Source organism: Pelodiscus sinensis, chromosome 10, assembly GCF_049634645.1.
Source record: "Pelodiscus sinensis isolate JC-2024 chromosome 10, ASM4963464v1, whole genome shotgun sequence".
Lineage (NCBI taxonomy): Eukaryota > Metazoa > Chordata > Testudines > Trionychidae > Pelodiscus > Pelodiscus sinensis.
The window spans coordinates 39,330,523-39,356,482 of NC_134720.1; the positions used below are offsets into that span (position 1 = coordinate 39,330,523).

A 25,960-nucleotide genomic window follows, 5' to 3' on the forward strand; every position below is an offset into this window, starting at 1 on the left:
TGACATTTAAATTTTCCCTAAAGTCAGACCTAATTGGTGCCTGTTGCAGTAAGAAACCATCAGAAACTCTCAGTCATTTGAAAGCGAAAAAGAGCAACAGCATGATTATTTCATTCTTCACAGGGGATTTTTATTAATATCATTGTTTGAGGTCAGCCATCTTTATCTCAGTGCAGTGACTTAGTATGGGGACATGCCTACATGCTGCTCCCAGTTACACCCCTTTGATTTATTCCCCTGCAACCATTCCAAATACATTTGAAGTCATTGTAACCAAATTTAGATTTTTGGCAGTCCCTATGGATGCACCATGCCAGCAAGATATCCACATCCAGAAAGGACTTTTTCCCTCTCTATTTGTGCCCCACCATCACTAAGCATGAGCAACATTTTTTAGGTCAGTGTATTATTGATCTACAGACTCTCATCCATGTTTTGAGAAAATGGTAAGAACATATTCCATATAAAGAGCATAGCTAGGGGTTCAAGACTGAAAATAGAGGGCCTAATCCAAGCTCATTAAAGCTCCTTAAAGTCAATACAAAAACTCACTGAGTTCACTGGGCATTGATCAAGTCAAGTAAAATTAAATTAAATTAAAATTTAGGTTCTGTTTTACAAGAAATAGTACTTTGCTTTTCTATAGTGCTTCTGAAGAAGATCTCCAAGCATTTTACAAAGAATTTCAGAGGGGTATCCATGTTAGTTTGTCTCTGCAAAAACAACGAGTCCGGTGGCACTTTAAAGACTAACAGATTTATGTGGGCATAAGCTTTCATGGGTAAAAAACATTTCAGTTCCATGCATCTGATGAAGCAGTTTTAAAACCCACAAAAGCTTATGCCCAAGTAAATCTGTTAGGCTAGGTCTACACTACACCCCTCTGTCAGCAGAGGGATGTAAATAAAGCACATCAAAAGTGCAAATGAAGCGGGGATTTAAATATCCCACACTTCATTTGCATAATCACTTTCTGGTGCTGTTTTGAACAAGCGCCGTTTTGACGCGGTTTAGATGTGGTTCTGCTGACAGTGGGGTGTTTTTTTGACATCCTGTACTCCTCAAAAAACAAGATTGTTTAAAAAATCACCCTACTGTCAGCAAAACTGTGTCTAAACCACCGTTTCAGTTTCAAAATGGCGCTTGTTCGAAACAGTGCCAGAACGTGATTATGCAAATGAAGCACGGGATATTTAAATCCCCGCTTCATTTGCACTTTTGATGTGCTTTATTTACATCCCTCTGCCAACAGAGGGGCGTAGTGTAGACCTAGCCCTAGTCTTTAAGGTGCCACCAGACCTCTCTTTGTTTTTACAAAGATGGTAAGTTATTATCCCCATTTTACAGATGGCACAATAAGGCATGGAGAGGGACAGTGACTTGCCTATGGGTATCTAGAGGGCTAGTTGCACAGTTGGGAGTAGAATCAAAGTCTCCCAAATTCCAGTCTAGTATTCTATCTATTAAACTCACTGCCTCAGATATGCTGCATTTCTCACAAAAACAAAGTGTTGCTAGTTTCTTAGAATGGATCTTTATTATGACTAAAGAATGACTAAAGAGAGACTATGGTATTTAAGAATTAATTTTCAATGCCAATAACTTGGTGATTGAAATATAGTCAAATCCGCAAACATAATGACTAATTAATCAAGCAGTTTATATGGTTGGTTTGTTCGGTTTTTCTAAAATGATACAGGTAAATGAAGGTTTGAACTGTCTAAAGAGGTTTTAAGTCTATAGTCAAAAACCTACTCATTCAGTAACCACTCTTCATTGAAGTGGTCAGAGTTCTCCCCAACTTTCTGTATAAAGGAACACTACAAAACAGCATCTCATTTAAAGTTGTAATTCTCCCAACATTTTAGGACTAGCACCAATTATTTCCAAGCATCAAGGGACCAGATTGTGAAAAAAACTGGTCTCCATTTTCACATCTGCAATTTCCAAGAAAAGGTAATTGTACATATTAAATTACATCTACATTATTCCTGCCCACAAAATGCAGCAGCCAAGAGATTAAAATCTGAGCATGGATTTCTTAGTCTGATTTCTCAGGGCCGTCTGACCACCCTTAAAGACATTGAACAGTAACTTACTTTGCAAATATTCCCATGGAAATCAAACAGATTGCTCCTAGAGTAAGGCTCAATCTCAAAGTAATAGTGGTGCTTAAAAAACAAGCATGTAACATAGGGGTGGGCAATAAGCTACCCAGGAGCCAGAGTAGTTTGTCAGGGTTAGCCCCTGGCCAGCTGCCAGCATTTTATTTACCTGCACATTCACAGGTACTGCCACTTGCAGGTCCTGTTGGCTGCGGATTGCTGTTCCCGACCAATGGGACCTGCGAGAAGCAGTGTCCTCATCTACACCACTTTCTGCAGCTCCCATTAGCTGGAAATGGCGATCTGTGGCAACAAGAGCAGCTGTATCTGCAGAAGTGCAGGTAAATAAAGCACCAGCAGCCCGCCAGAGGCTAATCCTGGCCAATCACCTCCAGCTTATTGCCTACCCCGATGTAATATATCTGAAAGCCTGGGAATGTTGCAAGCCTTCAGCCAGACACAGAGTTGATTAACATAAATATATTATCAGTCTGCCATAGATCATCATTAATAGATAGTTAACCAAGTATTGTTTAATACCAGCTTGATTCGTTTTTAAGATCAAATTTGGAAGTTATAGTAGGAATAATACTCAGTGTCACACAATACCATGAGAAAACCCATATTTTCCAGTGTAGGCTCTGCCTTGGGGACGGTTAATTCTTTGATGCTATCATTTTCTCTAAATAATGACTTTATAGGTTTTAGTGATTCATTGCCTCACTTTTGGATCAATCCTCCCTCTCCCCCAAAAATCCAACAGCTAGAAAGAAAGTGCTCTTTAGCACCAAATAAAGTAAAAAATGTTATTACTGAAAGTGACATAAGATATGAGATAGCACTACAGTTAAATTACTCTTACTTGCAAAGGCTTCTTTAAATTTAATATTTTCTGGAAACAGGTCAGTTCAGTTTCCAGAATCACACAGCTCATTTAACTTGAATTTTACATTAATGTCGCCCCATCTGGGTATTGATTGATGTGTTATTTTATTAGCAAATGATCTCATTAAACAAAATGCTTTGCTTGTGTTCACGCCAAGAGAACCAGCTAGCTGTTTTCTCTTTTATTTCTTCTTCTTTGTATAGTAAATCATTTAAAAAGGGTCACTTACCACTGTATGTGGAAAGATAAGTTATCAGGACAGTTCACAACAGAGGTTAGTGCATGTGCAAATATGTGTAAGACATTTCATAAATACTAGATCAGAAATGTACCACTGACAATATAGTCTTTGTTAGTAAAGATATTTAAAAATTCAACATTGTCAGATGTACAAATCTGTTTTAATAATATTTACATATGGCAAGAGTTGTAAAATTCATATAACTTAATTTCTGTGTTTAAAAAATATGAATGGACTGTTAAGACTGGCATTGCCAATCAACACTCGTGATAGCAACACTAGCTTTGAGCCTTCTAGATTCAACCCAGTTATCTGAATGAAGATGCACTGTGGTTACTGGTGAAGTGGTGGATAGGTTTGAAAGCCAACATAAAATCTGTTATTAAATGTGGAGATAGACACAGCTCAAGTGAACCCAGGTCTCAACAGCTATATTAGCGAAATCCACGTGCAGAACCGTGCAAGAAGGAGCTGCCTTGCTAACCATCTCTGAAGAGTTACAGCATTTTCCTGAAAGAACATTATGTAATTTTAAGTCTGATCTTACAAGGTGCCAAATGCCATCATCTGTCACCAAAGTGAAGGAGAATTGAGTGCACTCAGGCCCCCAGAACAGAACTGCTTAGCACGTGGCAGCATTTGGCCCTTTATTAGCATTTCTATTTAGTATAAATTCACACCTACTCTGCTGTATTAGCTAGAAATAGTTCATGGCATCACAGTTACAAATGCATTAAATAACATCAATATCAATATGGTATTTTTGTGATTGTCCTAACACAGTGATGGGCAGCCTGTGGCCCATCGAGATTCTGTGTGAGGTCTGCGAGACATTTTGTTTATTGCTGCCCACGCCCAAGGTTGCCAGATTCTGCTGGTTTCTATCTGTGTAGGTTTTTTCCCCCCTGCTAGTATTACCAAAGTGATGTGCGTGTAAAGCAAGGGCATGTGAAGTGAGGTGCATTCTGACTGCATACAACACTGATTGCAAGAGCCATGCACTCCCTCTGCATCCAATCAAAATGCTGCCACAGTTCAGTCAGCACACCCCACAAATTCTAGGTGCACAAGTGCAGTTAGAAAAACTACCCTATCCCGGGAGACCGACTTAGTTATGACAACCTTGAGGCCCGCTGAGATAAACGAGCACAAATTTGCACAACATGCCTAGGTTGCCTAGCCTAGGTTGCCCATCTCTGTCCTAGCAGATAAGATATCACTAGCTACAGCAGGACAGTGACTGTGTAATCTTCAACCCACGCTGACCCACTAATGTACTGTAACTACCTCTAGGTAGTGAAAAGAGCATCACAGAATACACATCCATTGAATCCTTGCTCTTTTCCCTCAGGCTGCCAACAAATTGTAGCCATGTTTGATTAAGTCTCTCTCACTCAGAACTGGGGCAAAAGAGTCCATATTCCATCCACGCTTCTGAAATACCTGAGCTTTGCCTACTAACCGTTTTCTAAGGAAGCGGAAGTATCAGCTTTTTTGGTCTTAAAATGAACTCAGGCGTGTTTACGCTACCAATAAAACACAAACAGTTTTCCATTCAGAAAGTCTGTTTTAACAAGTCACCACCAAACTCACATCATAAACACTGTTATTTTTTAACCTTGATATTATTTTTTAAACAAAAATATCTTCCCATGGGATATGGCCTATGCGGATTCTGGGGCAGGGTGACTGGGCCATGGAACCTGTATGGGGCATATCAAAAGCAGATTTGAATCAAGAGACTGCTGCGGCTTTTCCCCAGAGCGGGCCAGCTGAATCTGGTGAAGGAAGGAGAGGTGCAGTGTAGCTGTTCTGGGGCTCATCTGAGCAGGTGGGGGGACAGAGCTGGCCCAGCCCATGACTCTTCTGGCAGATGAAGGGGAGTAGGGGATGCTTGAGACTTCTCCAGGTGGAAGGGTCTTATGGCCCCAGCCAAAGGAGGGGGGGGGGAGCATTAATTATTCTGCCTTGGGGCCCAGTATTACTGATGGTGGGCTTGGGTATAGCTGCACCTGTGTAAACCAACCACAGTGTGGTTGAGCTGTGGTTACCCGAAGCAGGGCAAGCCAACCTGTGCAAGTCAGTGCTTTCCTTTTTTGCACTTGGGCTCTGCCATTCACCAGTACAAACCCCACCTACATACAAGGTCTGAAAAGGTATTGAGTCAGATTCTTAGCTGGTGTAAATCAGCACAGCTCCGCTAACTACAGTGCCAATTCACACTAGCTGAGAAAATGGCTCGTAATGTTATAAACTAATATTTCATGTGTGATAAATCAGCTTCCTTAAGTGACCAGCAATAACCAGAGCAATGCAACCACAGAGCATCAATCCTGACTCATGCTCTCAAAAAATGATTGTTATTCAGAGAGGACTTCATTTCAAATCGGATAATTTTGCTCTTATTGAAATTTGTGCTTCCCATTGAAATGAAAGGGGCCACACTGAGTTTAACAGAGCAGAATCTGGTTTTTGCTGCAATCCACTGACACTGCCTTTGTCAAGGCAAGAAAGTTCCAGTCTAAGTTTATACCTTTAAAATCCAGAGAACAGTGATAAAATGATTTGCTCTGCTCATGAGAATTCAGAATAGTTCTTATTTCAGCTTCCGTGCAAGTGGTCTGCAAATGGATTTTGTGAAGCCAACATATTGAGCAAAATGTATTAACAGATCAATTTCCCCCCCAGATTAGCTCACTGTATCTAAATACAATCTTTCAGATCTGCAATCTGAACCATTCCCACCTTTTTGAATGTCAGCACCAAGATAACATGGCTTGATATTAAACGCTAACTAGTCAACCTTGCAAAGGCATGACCAACTAAGAAAAGATATCACTAACCTCATCTATAGCTTTCTTATAGCTCTGGGAGTAAGGGAAGATTAATCAGCGTCAGAGGAAACAGATCGGGACAGGAAAAAGCCAGAGGAAGGGCAAGCAGGTTAGAAATAAAATTAGAATTGTTAGCGCAACGCTGTGAAGTGTAAAGAAAAACAACATCAACAAAACATTAATACACATTAAAAGAGAGAAACAGTGGAAATCCATTTGGTTACTGAGCCCAACACACTCTGCAGTTTTAGAATACAAACATCAGACACAACATTCAACCAGAAAGAAAGACTTTGGAAGGGTTTTTCATGGGCCTTTGCCAAAAAATAAATAAATAAATAAAAGTGCACAGATATTATTGCTAATTTTTCCCCAAGTTGGGATGACTAGCAATGGCTGGGTACCAAGCCTTTGAATGCAGCACGCCCCCTCTCAAGACTGCTCTAGAAATCACCCTAAGATGACACAATGCAAAGGTGTGCTATATGCAGACTATGACCCCTATCCACAAAGCACTTCCACGCATGCTTAACTTTAAGCTGTGCTGAAGTGCTTCTCTTGCTTTGGGCTACTGTAACCCATGCAATCTCTATGTATTAATATATCCCATGGACTCTTGCTATCCTGCAGACTTAGAGCCTCAGAACTGGTGATGGGATGGCGTTTGCCTCTTTCTACTGGCTGCGACAGCTGGCGTGATTGCCATTAATGGAAACATGGCAAGTTCCACCGGGGCATAATTTAAGACTCACAGCAGGTCGACTTGGGCGCGTCACATCCCTGTTATCCTCCTGTTTCATCTTCGATGGCTCATGAGTGAGCACAGGTGACCCTTCAGGTTTGGCATTCCCTGGGCAAAAACAAATCACTATTGTTAGTGGGAGATCAAATACTTTCACCAAGCAGCAGAATTACATTGTCACCTTTGCACAATGGCACGTATAAGAAAGCCAGTGGTTCCTCATTCATTTCAGGATCCAGTTCAAAATGATCCATGCACGTGTTGAACACTTAATGCAGTCCTACCCCCTCAGCTTGTCTTGAAACAAACCATCAAACAGCACTTTGCGCTTCTTAAGCCCCAACTATCTCAGATCTCAAAGTATCCTACCCCCTGGAGTGAGTTATGCCTCACAACCTCTGACCCCAAGGTAGGCAAATGGTATTGTCTTCGCTGTCTAGAGATTAAGTTTGTGACACATAGGCAGAACTCCGTGTTGGATGATACAGAAATGCCCAGCTGCAAGAGGATAGCAGAAAAGGACTCTGCTGAGGCACAATCCTACCCCAACTCCCTGATATACAGGGAGAAAGAGCAAGCAAATGGCACCATCCTTTAGCAGTGAATCTGTAAAGAATGGGGACTGTCCATGGCCAGTCTCCTTCGATGGTGACTTGCTCCTGGTGCCTGTGCTCCCAAGCAGAGGGGCTGACAGACTTGGTAGGCCCCTAGGCAAGGTGTGTGTGTGTGTGGGGGGGATACCTCAGTGCTCCCAGAAGTGATGCGGCTTCTGGTGGAAGAGTCGGGGCTGGATGCTAATGTCCCACTGCCAGCCCTTTAATGCCAGCCAGAGCACACTGCCCAAGGCTCTGGAAGTGACTTAAAGGATCTGTGGCTCCAACTGCCACCGTTGTTGCAGTAGCAGTGGCTGGGAGTCCCATGCACTTTTGAATCACCAGTCCCTGAGGCAATTGCCCCCTTTGTTCCCCTCTGTGGCAGGGCCTGTTCCTGAGCACCCAGACTGAAGTTTCTCCCTGATTCTTGCAGAATTTGTACACAGGAAATCTCCCTGTACCCCACCCCTACATAAGGGTCATGGACAGCCTGGGTCTGAGTGACTTGCCCAAGGCCATACAGTGAGAGCGTGGCAAAGTCAGAAAAGGATCTCCCAGAGCTGTAATTTGATCACAACTCTGTGTCGCTTAACATTCTCCCACCCAACAATTTTGCCAGTTTTTTCTCCCCTACAGCATCTGTTGCCTCTTGTTTGGAAAAGCCTTTCCTGTTTCTCTCTGCCTCATCTACTGCTTAGCTGAAAACAACTCAAACCCGCTCCCCCTCAGCCCTCACTTCTCCTCATTTGTAATTGTAGTGCATGACTCTCTAATGCCTGTTGCCACTCAGTTTATTTGAAACAGGCTCTCCAGAATATAGCTCTGTTGCATTGTCCTCTTGCTGTGTGGCTAGAGAATTTATAAATACATTCTAATGCCCATTTACTCTCAAATTCTTGTCCTTTTTCTATTAAAGAAACATTCACTCTGCAGTGGAGCTGGAAATGTGATAAATTAGAAGCACTGTAGAATCTGATAATTGCGAAGATGTTATTCCTCACAGAATTCCTCATTAACTAAAAACCAAAAACAGAACAAATGCTGATAAATTACTTTAACGGACTACATAGAGGAGGGATTACTTTAACAAGAGACATGTCGACTTATAATCAAGGTGGGTAAGGTAATGTCTTTTATTGGACCAACTTCTGTGGATGATAGAGACAAACTTGTAAGCTTACACAGAGTTTTTCTTCATATGTGAAGAAGAGTTAAGTTTAAAAGCTTATCTCTCTCCAATTGTTGGACCAATAAAAGATATGATCACCTTGTCTCTCTCATATCCTGGGACCAACATGTCTACAAAAATATTGCATACAACTTACAGCCAAGTCATAAAAAATTCAGAGCATGGATGCAGCATTTATTTTAATGTGCTATCGCCTGAGGATTTATACTCCAGGACTGAGAGAGAAATATAGATAAACTGGCTGGATGTGGCTTGGCAACTCCTATTCTGATTAGATGGGGGAAAAAAAGATCTTCAACAACTATAAAATGCCAGGAAACAAATCAACTAGGGATGTAAACTCAGTATTAACATGGCTCAATTCTGAAAAACTTTCAGAAGAAATGGCTTAGGAGCTAGTTCACTTTTCTACGTCCTATAACACCCAAATGAAACAAAACACCAAATAAGTTGAATTTGGATTAGAGAAGAAAAAAGTGAACCTGGAATTAATTATATTTCACTACTACAGACTTTTTACCTCTTTTTGTGGGGACAATAGACATACAGAACATTGGACTGCAATGTGTAGACACTTTAGCCTGCAAAATGCTATGTCAGGTCTATGAGGGTTTTGCATAGCAAATAAATAAATAAATAAATAAATAAATAAATAAATAAACACAAAGAATGCATGCTCTGTACAAACATAGTTTCTTTCAGCAGACAATCTGATAGTTCATGAATAATTGGGTAAGCATCATCTCCATGTTACAAGGGAAGAAACCCAGGTATAGGAGCAGAGCCTAATCTCAGAAAAAAACAGATGTGCAAAATCAGGTGCAACTCCATGGCTTCAGTGGATCGATTTACATCAGTTTTACACATACATGAGATCAGATTAGATCCATGGAGAAGGTCAATGACTTGCCAGAGGTTATTCATCATGTTCAGAAATGATACAGGATCAGGGCCTTTAGAGCAATTATAAAAAAAAAAAGGCATCTCACCTCTCACTCTATTGCGTTCACTGGAGCCAGCTTGCGAACCAGGCTGGGATCCTCCCTGGGAACTAGGCTGAGAACTGGGGGTGCTGGAACTGGAGGAGCTGCCACTACTGGTCCTTTGTATGGGACTTTCAATGACGGTCTCTGTTCTCCTCAGGTCAGGGTTACTATATGCACATCGGAATGAAAGAAAACTGTGGTTAGAACAGGTATCACTGTTTAAGAGAATTGGGAGAAAGTCTTCATTCAGTTGGAAGCAAGAGAAAAGGTTCGTATTATTGATGCAGCTGGTCCTTTTTGAAGTTGACATGAGAAGGCCAGAGCTACCACAATGACATGCAAAACAGAATGACAAAACTACTGTGGTAGCTTCAGTACTGTCTAATTCTGAGCATTTCAGAGCCGAAGCATTCTGGGTAAAATTTTCATCAAAGTGACTTTTCAAAAGTGTCTATGTGATTCAGGAGCTTACATCCCAATGCAAAACAGTGAGACTAAGTCTGGTGAGCCAGTTATGATGCATTTGCACTAGGACAAAAGGTGTGGTTTTAGTTTCAATTAGCTAATATGTGGTAACTAATACATGGTAAAATCCAAGCAAAGACAAAGGCAGTTTGAACTTTTAATTAGCCAGTCAAGGCAAATGCTCCGCTCCTCCATAGCCTTTAACTCAACCTGCCACCATGTATGAAAACTGACAACTTCATTATCGTCCCTTGGATTTCACCTCAGGTTAGTTACCTCATGTTAGCTAACATGAGTTAAGAACACCCCTTTTTTTTCCTAAGGAAGGCAAGACCTAATTGACTTTAGCAAATTCTCCCCTCCATCACTAACTAGTAGTTTCCAGCAACTAAAAGACAACTAGCTGACACAGCTGCCAGGGACAGATGGAGAGTTTTGCTGTCCTAGGCACATTGGAATTGGTCACATTCTCACAGCTCCAAACAACAGTTTACTGGGTTTAGTATTTCTTTGCCCTAGGAAAAACCAGGTGTAGCAGAACTAACCCTGATACCATCACCATTCATTGAATGGAGGAATGCAAAATTTATACCCACTCAGGTGCTGGCCTTCATTACAAAAACAAAAATAGCAATTTAAAAGTTAACTTTTAAATAGTTAAAATATTCTGTTAAAAAAGTAATTACTTTTTTCTTAATATTTATTACTCTGCTAAAATTTGCAATGTGACTGCAAAATATATTTGCTGTGCATCAACATTCCCAGATTTTCATGGTCTCATATCTCACCATTTCAGACTGAAGGGTTGAAACATGATACATATGTTGCCAACTTTATCATTTCTCTTTTCTTGTCTCACTCTTTCTTGCAAAATATTCGCAGAGTTTTAAATCAGAAAAAAAGTGGTTTTGATTTACAGACACATCCAACATTTCTCAGAGTTTCACTTATCTTTATGAAATGAATCCTTATTTGACACTGAAATGGCTATGGAAAGTCTGTTCATACAGCACTGTGCAATTCCTTTTTACACAATATTTCTAACTGATGTTATTATTCAAAATCTTTCTATAAATGAGTGGAAACATGTTACATGGAGTTCAAGTAGGACTCTGAGTACTAAGAACAACATGTGGTAATACTTCTGCATTATATAATATATCATTTGGAATCAAAGACATTGCATAGGCAGCATAAGATGTTTGTTACACGTGAGTTATAAGTAACCTTAAATAATTTAGCCAGTGCTCAGAACAGCACAAATTGCATTTATTATACAAAATCACATTGCCATAAATGATTTCTTGGCAGGATTAATTTCATTTGGACTTTGTGTTGGATGAATCTTATGTAGAAATACTGTCCGGTGTACTTTCATTTGGCACAGGAAGTTACTAAGATGGTAACAGCAATATTAACATCCTCGTGCAGAATGACTGCAGCTTTCTGTGCATGGAAATGGCTCATATAAATTACAATGGGGTAACAATTAAAATTATGTTCAATACAAAATTAAAGTTTATATTAAAGTTGGAAGGAATCCAGAAAAGTTGTGAGGAATGAAAGGACAAGAAAACATATATAAATGTTATTGCTGCTTCAAATGGTTAATTTAATATACTTTTTTGGCATCACTGTAATTGCAACTGAATAGTTGCAGAACTCTGCATTGTGTGGTACAGCTGGAGTCATCTTGGTTATGCTGTTATCTGGTTAGTTGATGAAACTTCTTTTAAAACTTTAGCAACAGACACATTTATCTATACCAACTGCGGTCAGGTTCTTGAGTTCAATGGAAAATCTGGGCGCCCTTATATGAGTCAAACAGTCCAATGGTATTGTTATTAGCAGTGCAGGTTCTTCCTCGTGTTGTGACTATGGATTGGAATATCCCATTGCTTCTTTAAAAAGGTAACTACCTAGTGAGAGTGTCTGTTTTGGGAAACTGAGGGTACTTGGGCCTTCGGCAATGGAGGTGAATAAAAGCAAACTGTAACTAGGTCGACCACTTCTAGGCATCCCCTCAAGGCCAGAGGTGTGTCGTGGAATGTTCCACAAGGAGTACAGGTAGTTCGGAATAGGAAGCCTAGTCCGAACTATCTAGTTCGTGCCCCGTGTAGCCGCGGGGCACGGAGTCCGAACTAGCGGACATTTAAAAATGGCGGCGCCCGGCAATATGCAAATGAAGCCTGGGAAATTCAAATACTGGGCTTCATTTGCAACTCCGATTGACTACATTACCACCCTAGTTCGAACTAGGGTGGTAGTGTAGACATACCCTAAGGCCCCTTAATAACTCCACATAGTCTTTCTCCTGGCTGCCTCCACTCATGCCTGGGGCTGGTTTCATACTAGAAACAGTTCAAAACCAGTCCTCAGAGACCCAAATTGAAGTCCATCATCACAACACTAGCTCATAATCAGCTCTGGCATCTTCCACCACACCCAGAGCTATTCTTCTGTCTCAATCTGTTCCCCATGAAGCTGCCACTCCTCACCCTTCCCAGTGGGAGCTCAGCTTTCTGGCTCTGGCTTCCCAACTCCAGCCCTTCTCCAGTGCAGGATCGCCAACAGGAGCTTCCTGCTCACTACAGCTCTTTTTTGCCACAGCTTCTTCCTGCTTCCTGTTTCCCTCCAGCTCTTTATAAGGAACATCTATCTCTATCAAGCCCCACTGAGACTGTTGAAGAGGCACTTTCTTCTTAAAGAGCCCAGTCCACCTGGTGACACCAATGATAGAGGTAAATGGTCTTTCTGCTCATAACAAAAAGTATTTTTTCTAAAAAAGCTTTGCCAATATATATTTCTTTGGCTACCCTAGCATCTACTTTACATTCAGCCTGCTATACTGCATGCAGTGCTGCTACAGAGTGAATCAGATTAGCTGGGAAGGAAAGTGTATGCTGAAAGACATGTACTATCGATAATTTGGCCGAGAATATCCTAGAAACCTTTGACTTCAGCCTTTGAAAAAAACATCAAATATTTCCATATGCAAAGATAAATGGAAAACAAATATTTGTCATGAGATTTAAGCTGGCGTTTCATCTGAAAAGATCTGGAGTTCTGCCCACCATACTATCACATGATCTGAAAATCAAACTTACCTGTCTAAGTTTATTTTTATGCTTCTGTTATGACTGAGCCCTGTTGTCTTTTCTATCATTTTAAACAGTTCAAGACTAGATCTTGTAATGTGCTGTCCTGGTGCACACAGAGAAAGGCAGAAGAGATTATATTACAGATTAGGGGCAAGATCTTTCTTGGGAGTGCAAGGAGTGGGAATGGTTAACAGGCCAACTTGGGGTAAGAGAATTGACTAGTCCCCAAGTAGTTAATGTCAGCAGCACATGCTAGCGAGGAACACATACTGTTCTTATAGAACCCATTTAACATAATGGAAATTTTGTCATTGATTTGAACTTAAAACAGATCAAACCCTTAGTTGAACAGCAACAATGTATCCCTCCTTCCCCCAATTGCCTGCACTGCAGGTGGAATCCTGCTCTGATTAGCAAGAATGGTGGAGAAGCTATCTACTACCATCTGTGCTCACATTCGGCAACACTGAAAGTCAGGCAGAATTTGACCCCGAGCCTGCAGCAGGAAGGAGCTGAGAAGACCATATCCTGCTTCTACTAGCATTATGGCAAAATTCCCAATCATGTCAACAGCAATAGCTGTGAGTCCAGAGCATCTTCTGCATCAGCTAGAAATCCTGGGAAGCCTAAGAAATGTAGAAATTCCAACTCATCAGGATTTTGCACAGTATTAGGAGTTCCAGAATCCAGATGTTCACAGCTTTGATGACGCTGTGCAATTCTAATTAATGTAAATCTCATGCCTCATCAAGTTATGGTGGAGGTGCAAAGCGATGGTCAGTTATTAGTAAATCCATGTTAAAAGAGAGCAGAGATTGCTTCAATTTTTTATAAATTTTTACACATTTATTGACAACAAGACTAAGGACTTCATGCTAGGAGTTTTGCTTTGATTCAACAGGGGCCAATCTGGAGCCAAAAATCACTGGTTTGATTAGTTACAATCAGATTCTTTGCTCCCTGCAACAGCTGTGCATAGATTGTAGTTAGAAGACCTTGATTTAATAGAGAATGCCCATTGAATTCAGTGAGCATTTGCTCATGACCCAAAACTCCCGTTCCTTTGTGAGGCTCATAAACAAGAGCAGCAGGAAGAAAATGATAAAATTAATATGCAGATTCATTAATATTTTTCTCCTTTTCCCACACGTTCTCCCATACCTTGCTCGGATGGGCTGTGATCCTAATCGAGTTCCCAATGCAGTGCCATTCCCAGGGGAGTTCTTTCTAGCTAGTGCTGGGGATATGGAAGTTGTTCGCTGAGGCACCTGAAAGAAAATTGAAAAAGTCAAAGCTATTAGGACTGCATAGTTGAACTTAGATGTTCTCTTCGTGCGCTTGGGAAAGATCAGTTTTCGGCAGGTTTTCTAGTTTGATGTGTAATTACTTTTCCACTGAGAGATATGAAATATTTACAGCAGTTATAAAACACAAAGTTCTTGGCACCTGCAAAGAATCATAGATGTTTGAGACAGGGAAGACCTGAAAAGTCATTTATTTTATTCTTCATAGGGGAGGGCCATTTATGACATTATAGTCACCCGAAGTCTAAAAAAGGTAGGTGTTAATATCAAGCAGTGAGATTTAAATAAAACATTTACATATACCCCAAATGTAACAAAAACACAGTAAAACGGAACAGTCTTAAAATCTGGATTCCTCAGAAAGCTCAATCTAGCAGCTTTTAGAGCTACTTGCTCTAAGGATGTTAGTAATTAATTGAATAGTCACACAAAATTTTACTGGTTACATGACCGAATGATGCCCATGAGCAGGACTAGTAGCCTGTGTGCTTCTGGCCCCACTACCAGGAAGCCCCCTGCCACCTCTGTATCAGAGGCACGTTGTGGCAGGTGGGAGCTGGTCCGCGGCAGCAAACTCTGTCAGTGGGTGGAACCATCTCCCCACAGACAGAGGTTGCGCTGGCATCCCACGGAACAGCCTCCCTGCCCCTTCCCCACTGCTGCCTCTGATAGAAACAGCAGCCTGAGGGAGGGAGGGTAGGAGGGAAGGCAGCTTTACAGAGCTGGCATGTGAGGAGAACTGACTTAAAAGCTAGTTCGCCACATGCATCAGCTCCCGCTTTTCTTCCCACCACTCTGCTACAACCTGTGATAGAGAGGCAGCAGCAGGGGTGTTGGGGGGTGGGAGAGGAAGCAGCTTGCGTGAGCCAATACGCATGGGGAGGAGGGAAGAGGTGGGCTCCATAGCGACATGTAGTTGATAAGGTTAACCAATAAGCCTAGGCTTATCAGTAAATCATGTACTTGACTACACAATAATATCCCTAACTTGTACAGGTACAATAAATTACATTGTAATAATATCACAGAGGCAATGCCACCTAGTAGTCAAGGGCAAGGGCTGGGAAGAAAGAAGGTCCCTGTGTGGAATCCAGGCAGTGCCATTCAACTACCTTGATCAAGTCACATGACTTTTTTGGCCTTAGTAATTTCAGCAGTACAATTAACTGAAGCCAGATGTCAATGAAAACCAGATGTTCGAATTAAGATGGATCACTTCGATTACTCCAGAAAACAACATTTAATAACAAATAAAGGCTTCTGGATTCTGCATGATTTTACACATGGCTGGAACACTGAGTATGACTCACTCCACTGTAATTTAGAGCTCTCTGTGTGCTTATTACACATTAGTATTATGTAGGCTGTTATGCAATACTTTGGCCCTATGAGAACTATTAAGGTAATCACTTACCTGTGGAACTCCCTGCCACAAGATAAGACAGACGCCAAAAGTTTAGTAGGATTTTAAAAAGGTTTAGATATTGTATTGAAGATGGGAAGTACATAGTTATATTAGATAGTTTAAAATCATTTTAGTTTAGCTTTAAAATTATTTAAGAAAGAGAGAGAGAGAAAGAGAGAGAGAGAGAGGGAGCGAGAGAGCTGTCTTTATGTTTGAGGGCATATCAAACGATAAGTGGTTATATTATCCTCCATGGATAGATTATTCCCTAGTTGTCTTTTTTGGAACTTCTTGAACCTTCTTCTAGAGAAGTGGTTCTCAAACTTTTTGGCCCACGGCCCACCTGGCTCAATGCAAACCTTTCCGTAGACCACCAGTTGCTAATGGAAACTCGTCGTTAATTACATAATTACGCCTGAGCCACTTTGCTAGTGCTGCAGTTAAGGAGAACAGTTTAATTTAACCAGTAAGAAAAGAAATGTTAATTTAAATTATAAAACAGATTAAGTTCTTTAACTTTCTTATGTTAGTTTCTCAAACTTCATTTTAAATAAAGTAAAATATGAATGTATGTTCGACACAAAAAGGTTTTAATGTTTTCATTCTTTATAGCAGGAATGGGAAATCTTTTTTGCGTCCGGGGACCATTGACCCTCAGAAAAATCAGTTGTGGACCACAAAAGTGAAAAGCAAAAAAAAATCTCTCCCCAAACCCCCAGCTGTGACATTTCTTTCCCCTGGTGCTCCAGCCCCACAGTGGGAAAGGGAGGGACAGGGAAGACTTAGGTTTAGGGCTTCTCATATACCAGATTTATTCTTCTGGGGCTCCAGGGTTAGTGGATTTTGTGGACCTCCCTAGGCTCTGGAGTGGGGACAAAAGTGAGATGTTCAGTTTGCAGGACAAAGCTGCCAGTGAGTGGAATAGGGATGGGGGTGCAGGATCTGGGTGAGGGGGAGTGCAAGAGGGGTTGAAGGTGCAAGCTCCGTATCCCAGGCATGGCCTCCCACTGGCCGGAATCTGGCCAATGGGAGCAGCAGGGAAATCGTTCAGGCAGCGCGTCCATGTGCTGCTCCACTTCTCTCCCATGAGCCAGATCCAGCGGGAAGGCTAGGGGCTTTCTCCCCCTACCCCAGGTGGGGAGCCAGTTTTGGTGCTCCAACCTTGTGGAGTGGCAACAGCAAGGCTGGATTGTCAGCACAGGCTCCCAGCTGCAAGGAGAGGGAGGGAAGAAGCAGTGGGGCGGGGCTGGAAGGCAGCCGTGGAGCGCTAGTAGCCTGTGGACCGCAGTTTGAGAACCACTGTTCTAGAGCATCTGGTTTTGAAAACTGTCAGACAAATAGACCTTTGGATGACAAAGGCCTATGGACCCACCTGAAGCCTACTCGCTTTTATTTAAGTTCCTGTCTCCTGCAAATACGAGATAAGCCAGAAAACAGCTTGTCGTGGCCCAGTGAAAAGAAATGGGCATCAATAGCATAACGTAGACACCTAGCCCACTTCACATGCTCCTCGCAGACTGACTAAACAGAGATGACAAGATTGTCCCAAAGAGAGCAATTAACCCTTTTTAACCTTTTGGTAGACAACAAATGAAGACAATGCAAAGCAACTCCTATCTATCCCTGCCAACTCCTCCAGAAGAGTCGGCAGTACTTCCTAGTGGCAGGAGTATTGAAGGACACTGATAGGATGATCAAGCATACCACCAAAGTTTATTACCTTAAGTAGAACATGCAGCTACCACTATGATCATCCTGGGCCTGGTCTGATTCTCAACGTATTCGATTCCTAAAACTTGGAGTAACAGGTGTTGCTAGCAGTAAGCAGCTGACACCTTCTGAATCACATTAGTAAGGGAAGGTGAGACACTGCATAGTAACTGGTCAGACTATTAGCATCTAAAGATGCGTTTTCACCAAGGGGTTATCATATTTAAAAATTACTGCCAGCTTGCCCTCCCTGCAGGTAAGCACTAACGGAGCCTCTCAATAAGCTGGTAGCTAAAAGAGTAAATAGTATTTTACACTGACACAATCCATCATTGCTCCCATACATAAACAGCAGCTATTCTGTTTTAAAATTCAAGTTACTTATTTGCTGGAGCACAGCAAAGCTGCATCGAAATCATGGAAAAATACTGTTTACTTCAATGTCTCTAATCAATTTGCAATACCTTTTTCATTGTATATATGCTCCTGAGCGGAGAGCATAGTCCGTTTCAGAAAAATGTTAACAACAAAGTTATAATTCATTCTCCCAACTCCTTGCAAAAAAGTGCAAGAACAATGCAACTGAAATACTGTCCCAGAGGAGCCTTAATTAAAGAGGACACTGCCAGATGCTGCTGTAATGTCATTGAAGGCATGGAGTTGCTGGATTCCTTACAAATCTTCCATCAGGTATTGATTACAAATGGAGGCAGGCTACTGAACTAGAAGGACCAATAGTCAGAGTATGACAAATGTTATGTTCCTAATAATTTAATTTAAGCAGAATGCATTTTTTATTTCCAAGGGAAAAGAGAAGTTGATTTGTTCTGGATTCAACCTGGGCTTCAGAACTTTCTTTGCTGTGTATCATGAGACTTACACATATTGTAGTTTTAGGGTGAAAAACTGCATGGAAGCTGATGGCCAAGCTGCTGAACATCTCTGAAGTCCTGAGCACCCTTGTGCTTAGCACTATGCAAGAGGTGCTCAGCATCGCACAAGATCAGTCCCTGAATTTAATAGGATGCGAACTCCACCAGTTCAGAAAGAAGCCCCAAAATTCAGTCCCCTGCATTGCAGCGCTGAGCAGTGCTGAGGGGATGAGCTCTGAGATTGCCTCTTTCAAGCTTTGAAGTTAGGAGCAATGCAAACATTACCTTTGGTGGAATGTCCTCCTCCTGTCGTAACCAAGAACTTCGGTCAAACTTTTCAACACGAGGGGGGAGAGGAGGGTTTTCTGAGGTGGGGTCCGAGTTCTGCCTTGGCATCTCAGGGCGGTGAGAGGTCACCGTCAGAGCCTCCTGAAACCCAGCCATTCCCTTTGTGGGTTGTTCGTGTAGTGACTGAGAGCCAGACAAGGAGGGTCCGTGGGATTTCACACTGACCAGATGTGGAATCTAAGCACCAAGTCAAAACAAAACCATCAGCATAAAATCTTTAAAAAAATTTAAAATCTCAATAATTCTAATGTATTTAAAAACACCTTGGTTTGAAATCTGCACTGTCTTTTTGTTTTGGTTTCAAGCCTTTTTGGCTTCTTAAACAAAATTCATACAAAAACTTTGTTACAAGGTTGTGTTGTTCAGAACTTTAAGTCAGGAAATGCCAAAGTTAGGGTTGCACATGTAACTTTTATGATGACTACTTTTGCATATGCATAAAGATAGTCTTCATATACATGATCACATAATATTTCTCAAAAATACAATATAAATAGATCATGTATTTTTTTCTATAGCCTCAGATACACGAGGAAGCAGAATTAAGATTGCATGAGAAACCTTACTTAGCCTTGGCATTCCTGGGTTTAAGCTCTTAACCAAGCAACTTTAACATTACCTCAACAATTTTAGTATGAATTTTCCTAGGGTATTTAATTTGAAAAAAAGAAAAAAAGATGGAAAAAATAAATGCAAAGAAGCAGCTTCAGTCTCCGGGGAATCTGAAGCACTGATGGTTTAAAAAAAACAACAAAAAAAGCAATAATGGTGTGAATTTCCACAGTCTGGCTAGATAGCACCCTGTCCAATAGACCTAAAGATTCTCTCTCTTGCATGCCATAGGAGCTGCAGATGGAATGACACTTGCACCTCATCCATCTGAGAATGTCTAGGTTACATCAGATCACAGCTGCCTCCCAAAAAGTTTATAAAATCCATCTGCACCCTTGCTAAAACCCTTCACATTTACAAGATCTGGAGGGATTTAGCCAAGAGGCTCCTTTGATACAGCGTAGAATGGCACCCTCAATTACCAGTGTAAATAACAGATTTACAGATGTATTTATGAAGTTTTGTGTGTGAAATGATGAAGCCTTTCAATAACATCTTAGTTATGCAAAAAGTCTATAATGTGACACTGCTTGCAAATGAATGCCAGCCGTTTTTTAAAAAAAGTATAAGGCTTGGAAACTTTAAAAGGAGTCAGGTGAAATGTATTTAATTTGTGTCAGTTAAAAGACTGATGTGAGATGGGATGCTTATTGTTTCTTTAATTCTGGACTCCATCTGAAAAGAAATGGTATGCTGCAGGGCAGTGTTCCCTCTAACCTGTACGCTTCTGTGGCTGCCCAGAAGAGTTTCAAATGCCACCCAGCTAATTAGCAGAGAGCCCACAACTAGTTTTTTGTTTCCATTGGTAGTGCACCTTCACACATGCTTTGGTGCACAGAAAAAGTCATTCCGGTCATGGATTGAAATGATTAGAGGAAACACTGCTAAACAGTTTTCCTCCATAGCAAATTCATATTGCAATGCTGATTCACTAGGTGACACTGAAAACTTTCCTGGAGGCAGATTCCATATGGGGATGGAGTTCAGTTAAACTGTAGTTTTTCCCGTAGAAACCAAATACAAACTTGGGGCAAAGATTTTATATCCAGTGCTGGCAGCAGACACATCCTTCGAGCCCTCACTCAAGTCCACAGGAGTTGTGCTTGCATTTCGGTGTCAGAATTGGGCCCAGTTTCTACAGCTTTATTATGTCTCGTGGAAATGCATTTTAAGAACTCATGGTCAGGCTTTTCCAGATGTGTTGTCGCTGCTGATGTGAACTGAATATTTAGAACGATACCGAAGAATAAGAAGCAAAATCCCTTTTTTTTTCGGATAACCCTAAACATCAAGCCATACTATGCCCACTGTACCAGGCTTTGCGGTTTCACTCGGGATAAAAGGGGTCTCAACAGAAACAAAGGAACTGTCATACTGAAGCAGACCAATGGTTCACCTAAGTCCTTTAACTTGTCCCCAACAGCAGTCAATACCTGATGCTTCAAAGGAAGGAAAAAAACATCATAATGTACCTAACAGTGCTTTGTTATACAGTACTATGGAAGGGAGAAGAAAAAACACAACCATGTCTTCACATTATGCCCTACCACATGAGCAATGTAATCCTTTAATTTTTATTCCATCTAGTGTAAATGCTGATGCTGCTTTTATTCTCAAACAAGTTTATGGCTGAGAAATCATGCATGAAGAAATTATTTCCTTTTAATCCACAAACACTGTCATTATCTTACCACAAACACCAGTCCCTGGTTTCGGTAATTAAACTTGCAGGGACTTCCAACCAAAGCACCATACCTGTGGATCCACTGGTCTGAGCATGGGTGGTGTCCGAGCTGGCTGCACGCTACTAATGCTAAAGGACTCTGAACGAGGAGGCAGGTTTGGATCAGATATCCGGTTAGCCACTTTGTGAGGCATTGCTGGGGAGCTTTGCCGGTTGAGTCGAGAACGTTCCTCTACCTGAGGCAACACAACAGGAGAATCAATGAGCACAAGTTGCTTTAGTTCCCTGCAATTCTACACCCAAGTCGCCTGTATAGCCATTTTCCTATATTTCTAATCAGTACATTGTTTTATGCACCTCTTTCATACCCATTAACACTAATCACCAGATGCTTGGATTCAATAAGGACTTCCATACTAGGGCAAACTTGAAAAGGAAAATGTTTCAACAATATTCCCTTTTCTGTATTTCCTTACTATCAATGCAAATCAGTGGGGTGAAAGTGGCAATTTCAGCAGTGGTAATTTTGGAGCTTCAGACAAAAGGAGGCTGTGAGTGGGGTGGTAGATGCTGGAAAGTGCCTAGCCTCCCGGTGGGTTGAACAGATGACACCCAGCAGGAAACTCTAGGCAGAATTGGGAACCGCAGCTGACTCAGAAAGAAAGATGGAAAGAAAGACGACATACAGAGAGGGTAGGTGGGGCGAGGAAGGGGTGGAAAAGAAAAGTATGCCAAAAGAGAAGCTAAATTTGCATTGTGAGGGAGAGGTGCCTTTCAAAATTAAACCAAACCAGAGAAATTTTAATGTGGCTCTCCCGTCTCTCTGTCCCTTCTGTATTTCATATCAAGTCTATTGATTCTTTTCTCCTGCTCTTCCCACTACCCAACCTGGTTCTTCTGAAGGCACTAGCTCCTCGACATTAACTAGGGGCTTTAATTGTGGCAGAGATTTCCTACATCTCTCCTTTGTTTTCCTTTCTCAACTACTTTCTCTCTTGTGCCGCTTCCTTGCCCCAGTTTTTTCCATCCCTCTGTCTACTTCTCATTAACACCTTGCTTTTACCTCTCTTACTCTTCTTTTCTTTTTTCTCTTTCCCTCTCTGGGATCTACTTTTCAGACCCCAATTGGTTTCTGTAGCACAAGCAGAGCACCGAGTAGAGCTGCTAGACAGTCTGGAGGTAGTAGAAGAAAGATCTCAACACTGTAAGCAATATTATTGGGAACAGAGTGGTGCTCTTCTCTGGAGTGGTAATAAAATAAAATAATAAAATAATAATAATAATAATGGATCCTCCAAGAACCAATTCATCTTTTTCTGCTACTTTATACTTGAGTCTTGTTTGGCTCATGTCCCTTGTTGGGCAGGAGTTCTGAGATTAACCAATGTGATGTCAGTGGAGCATCACTCTGCCTTGTGAATAAGCATCCAAATTCTGAACTGGACTCATCCTGTCTTTGCCAATTTGAGGAAGCAGGTTGTTTAAAATCAGCAGAGCTGTACCATACCATTTCAATGGAAAATTTGGTCCTCTACCTACAATATACAAGTTTCCCAATATACAAGTCCTTTTTTGTTTGTTTGTTTGTTTGTTTGTTTTTGTTTGTTTCTTTGAACAGAATCAAACTTATGCTATACCCAACAGCCTCTCCCTTCCCCAGAGCCTACATTGAACTGTTTGCTTGGAGTCTTTCCAAATGCAGCTTGGTGATAGTTTCTTGAGTGCTAGCCAGACCAGACCCAATTTTCATTTCTTTGTGTGTATCTGGAATGCTGTGGTACTGATTTGACCAACCCTTTAAAAATGGCTATACAGGTTTCAGACAGTTTCACCTTTGCCTTGAAAGCAGTCCCCCAACCCTGCCAAAGCTGCAAGAACCTGGCATTGCTGCAAGAGATAATAATTAGACAAGAATATGTATTTTTACAACATATTTTTGCTGTTAAAACAGTAGTCATTTGACTGTTGAGTTTGTAAAATCTGAGACTATACATTGATCATACAATCAAGAAATCTCTTAAGTGGCAGTTCCAGCCCCTGAAAGATGAGAAAGACCCATAAAAACAGCAATAGGGAATTGAGGACCAAAGCATGCAAAAAACCCTCCTACTTCAAATAGATTAAGCTAGTGGATAGCTTCAGAAATCCAAACTACCAGGCAGACAGTACAGTAAGTGAATTTTCAAGATACCAATTGGCTTTTTCACACACATATTGTGTCCTTTTTAACCTGAAAGGGAAAATAAAGCTTCAAAGAGACATGGCCAGCCACAAGAAGGCATTTCCAGCAAATGCATCTGAAGAAGAAAAGCTCTAAGTGTTATGATCCCAGCACAAGTGGCCTGCAGTGCATTTCCACCGAAAGGAATGTCCTTACCTTCGATACTGTAATGCAGCGTGCTTTCGTTAGATTTGAAAGAAAAAATGAAAATGGCAGCAAGAAGGTGATTTGTTTCTATCTGGATTTAATAAGATTAGTGCCTAATCCTCTATTGTGGGTAACAGGTATGCTGCTAAACTAGAAATGACAAAAATCCAGTTGCTTTCAGCTAATCCAGATATAAATGCAATGCATGTGTTATTAAAATCAAATTGCAGAAAGAGCAAATTAGCGAGTGCACAAGTTGTGTTAAGAAATCAGTTTCTAAAATAACAAAAATGGTATGTGCATATGTAGAAGGAATAATGATATTAACTTTTTTCAGCTAAGAGATGGATCATAAAATTATTCAAAAAGTATTTTTAAATTGATACCAATGAACCATTCCCTCTGAAGTTGGAGTTCTTATTATCAGAGAGACTAATATGAAAAACCCAAACTTAGGAACTAGACTGTGTCCTCAGGAAATCATTCTCCTAAGAATGATAAGGCTTATCAAGAATTTTTTAGACCCAGCTAGCACATCTAAAGGTCCAACAGAACAACTAAGGTTTCTTCTTCTGCATTTTTAGGCCAGTTTATAAACTCCTACAAAGAGGACTTAGCTGCGTAGACAAGGACAGAAAGTATAGCTGCATTTCATCTGAACAAGGATGCATATGCATAAATCCTGGGATACAGTCCAGTCAGTGACAGTCTCATTTCAATCTGCCTCAAAGGAGTTCCAGTAAATCTGCCTATTATTCAAGCTCAAGCACTAACAACAGCAGCCAATGATGATGAAATTGGAGTCCTCCCACCAACTTCTGGAGCTCATTGACAGCGAGCCAAATGATAATGTGCAGCTGATTATAGAGTATTTTATAGCTACTGTGGAGGAATAGATGGCAGAGTGAGATCCTGCCAGAGACCAGGACCCAAGCAGATGTCCTCAGTGGGCAGAACAGGAATCAGGTTTAGTGGTTAGAGTATGTGTCAACAACCAGGAGTAGGAACCCAAGACCAGAGTTGGAGCCAGACACCAGATGCCAGAGCCCAAGTCAGAAATCAGAGCCAAGGGTCAGGGCCAGGTTACCTAGAGTGAGGCCAGGCAGGAGCAAGGCTGGAATAAGCAAGCACAAGGGCTATTACAGCTGTGGGAGAATGCTTCAAACAACCGAAGAACTGTCGCCGAGCTTTCGAGTTGGTTTGCTGACTCTTCCAACCACCCAGGCAGTCCACTTCAGCCCAGCTTCTGGGAAGACAGCTACACCTTATCCCTTACAGCCAGAGTAGAGGCAGCCTGATGGTCTTAGTCTGCACAGTGTTTTTAGGCTCCTTTGGTAGATTGAAAGTGTTCCTTCAGTTCCGAATGCACCCAATGTAGCTGGGAGGCTAACTCCACAGCAGCTAACACTGGGGAGCTCCTGGCCAAATCTGGGCATAAGCAAGGGTGAAAGTCACCATTTGTAAATAATGGGCTGTGTTGGGTTGAGGTGTGGATTGTATTTCTATATGTGAATTTGGTGTTGCACAGCAGAGGACACTAGTCATCCTGGTAGGTACTCAAAAAGGAGCAGAGATACTGCTCCAGGATTTGATTGACACTCTGCTCACCCTGTAGGCTTCAGGTGATAGGTGGATGTTCTCAGTTCCTGCCACAGCTATGAGATGAACTGGGGACCCCAGCCTGACAAAATGCCCATGAGCAGCAAAACACATTTTCCAAGAAGAACCAAGCCATCTCCCATGCACTAAGAACAGTACAGTGCAGTGTGAAGTGCGCCATCTTTATTAAAAGGTTGACAACAACTTGGATTACTGTGTCACTGAAAGCATGGCAGTTCCTCAATGAAGTCCATTGATACAGTAGACCAAGGCCAGGAGGCATGGGCAGAAGCTGGAGGAAACCTTGGGATCTTGATTATGTGTTATGGGATATGGACACAGAAGTTCCAGGATCTTACGTAATCCTTGCTGTAAGCTTGTAGGCCTTGCAATCTGGGTCTGCAAGGCATGCAGGGCTCACATTACCTCCATCAGACATTGGCCTGTGAAGAATCCAAGCTTGCCATATCAGCTGTAGTTCTCTTTTTTTGTGTTGGGACTGCTCAGATTGTCAGAGACCAGGAATTGAGTGGTCATGCCCAGTGGTTAGAGCAGGAGTCAGGGGCTAGTCACCAGAGAAGAAATCACAAGTCAGGAATCAAAGTCAAAGGTCAGAAGCCGTAGTCAGGAATCAGAGTGGAGGGTCAGGACCAGATTATCTGGAGCAAGGAAAGCTGGGGCCAAGGCAGGGGGAATGCTGAGAACAAGCAGTCACGGGTCAATGTTTTGAGCAGCTATTGAATTGCTGCTGAGCTAAAGACCCAATCAGGCACTTTACTATGGCTGGCACTCTCATTAGGTTGCCCAAAGACCACTCTGCTGCAGGCCATGCTTCCAGACTGGCTGTACATACAGATTCCTGACAGTATGGTCTGGGAGAGAGAGATGATCCTTTCTCCAACTACCAACATCTCCT

The 25,960-nt window shown here is 41.6% G+C and overlaps 1 protein-coding gene across 11 annotated transcripts in view; it reads right to left on the reverse strand.

Moving 5' to 3' along the window:
* The window catches only part of TNIK (TRAF2 and NCK interacting kinase), a 352,035-nt gene that overhangs the window by 31,867 nt on the left and 294,208 nt on the right, over positions 1-25,960 (reverse strand). For 10 of the 11 annotated variants that reach the window (XM_075937944.1, XM_075937946.1, XM_075937945.1 and 7 more), the window contains 5 exons: positions 21,149-21,313; positions 18,719-18,958; positions 14,304-14,410; positions 9,580-9,743; positions 6,819-6,916 (listed from right to left, as the gene is read on the reverse strand). In XM_075937944.1, coding sequence (XP_075794059.1) covers positions 6,819-6,916; positions 9,580-9,743; positions 14,304-14,410; positions 18,719-18,958; positions 21,149-21,313 — 774 coding nt within the window. The remainder of the gene's footprint in view (positions 1-6,818; positions 6,917-9,579; positions 9,744-14,303; positions 14,411-18,718; positions 18,959-21,148; positions 21,314-25,960) is intronic. The other variant, XM_014572383.3, reaches the window with a different exon arrangement.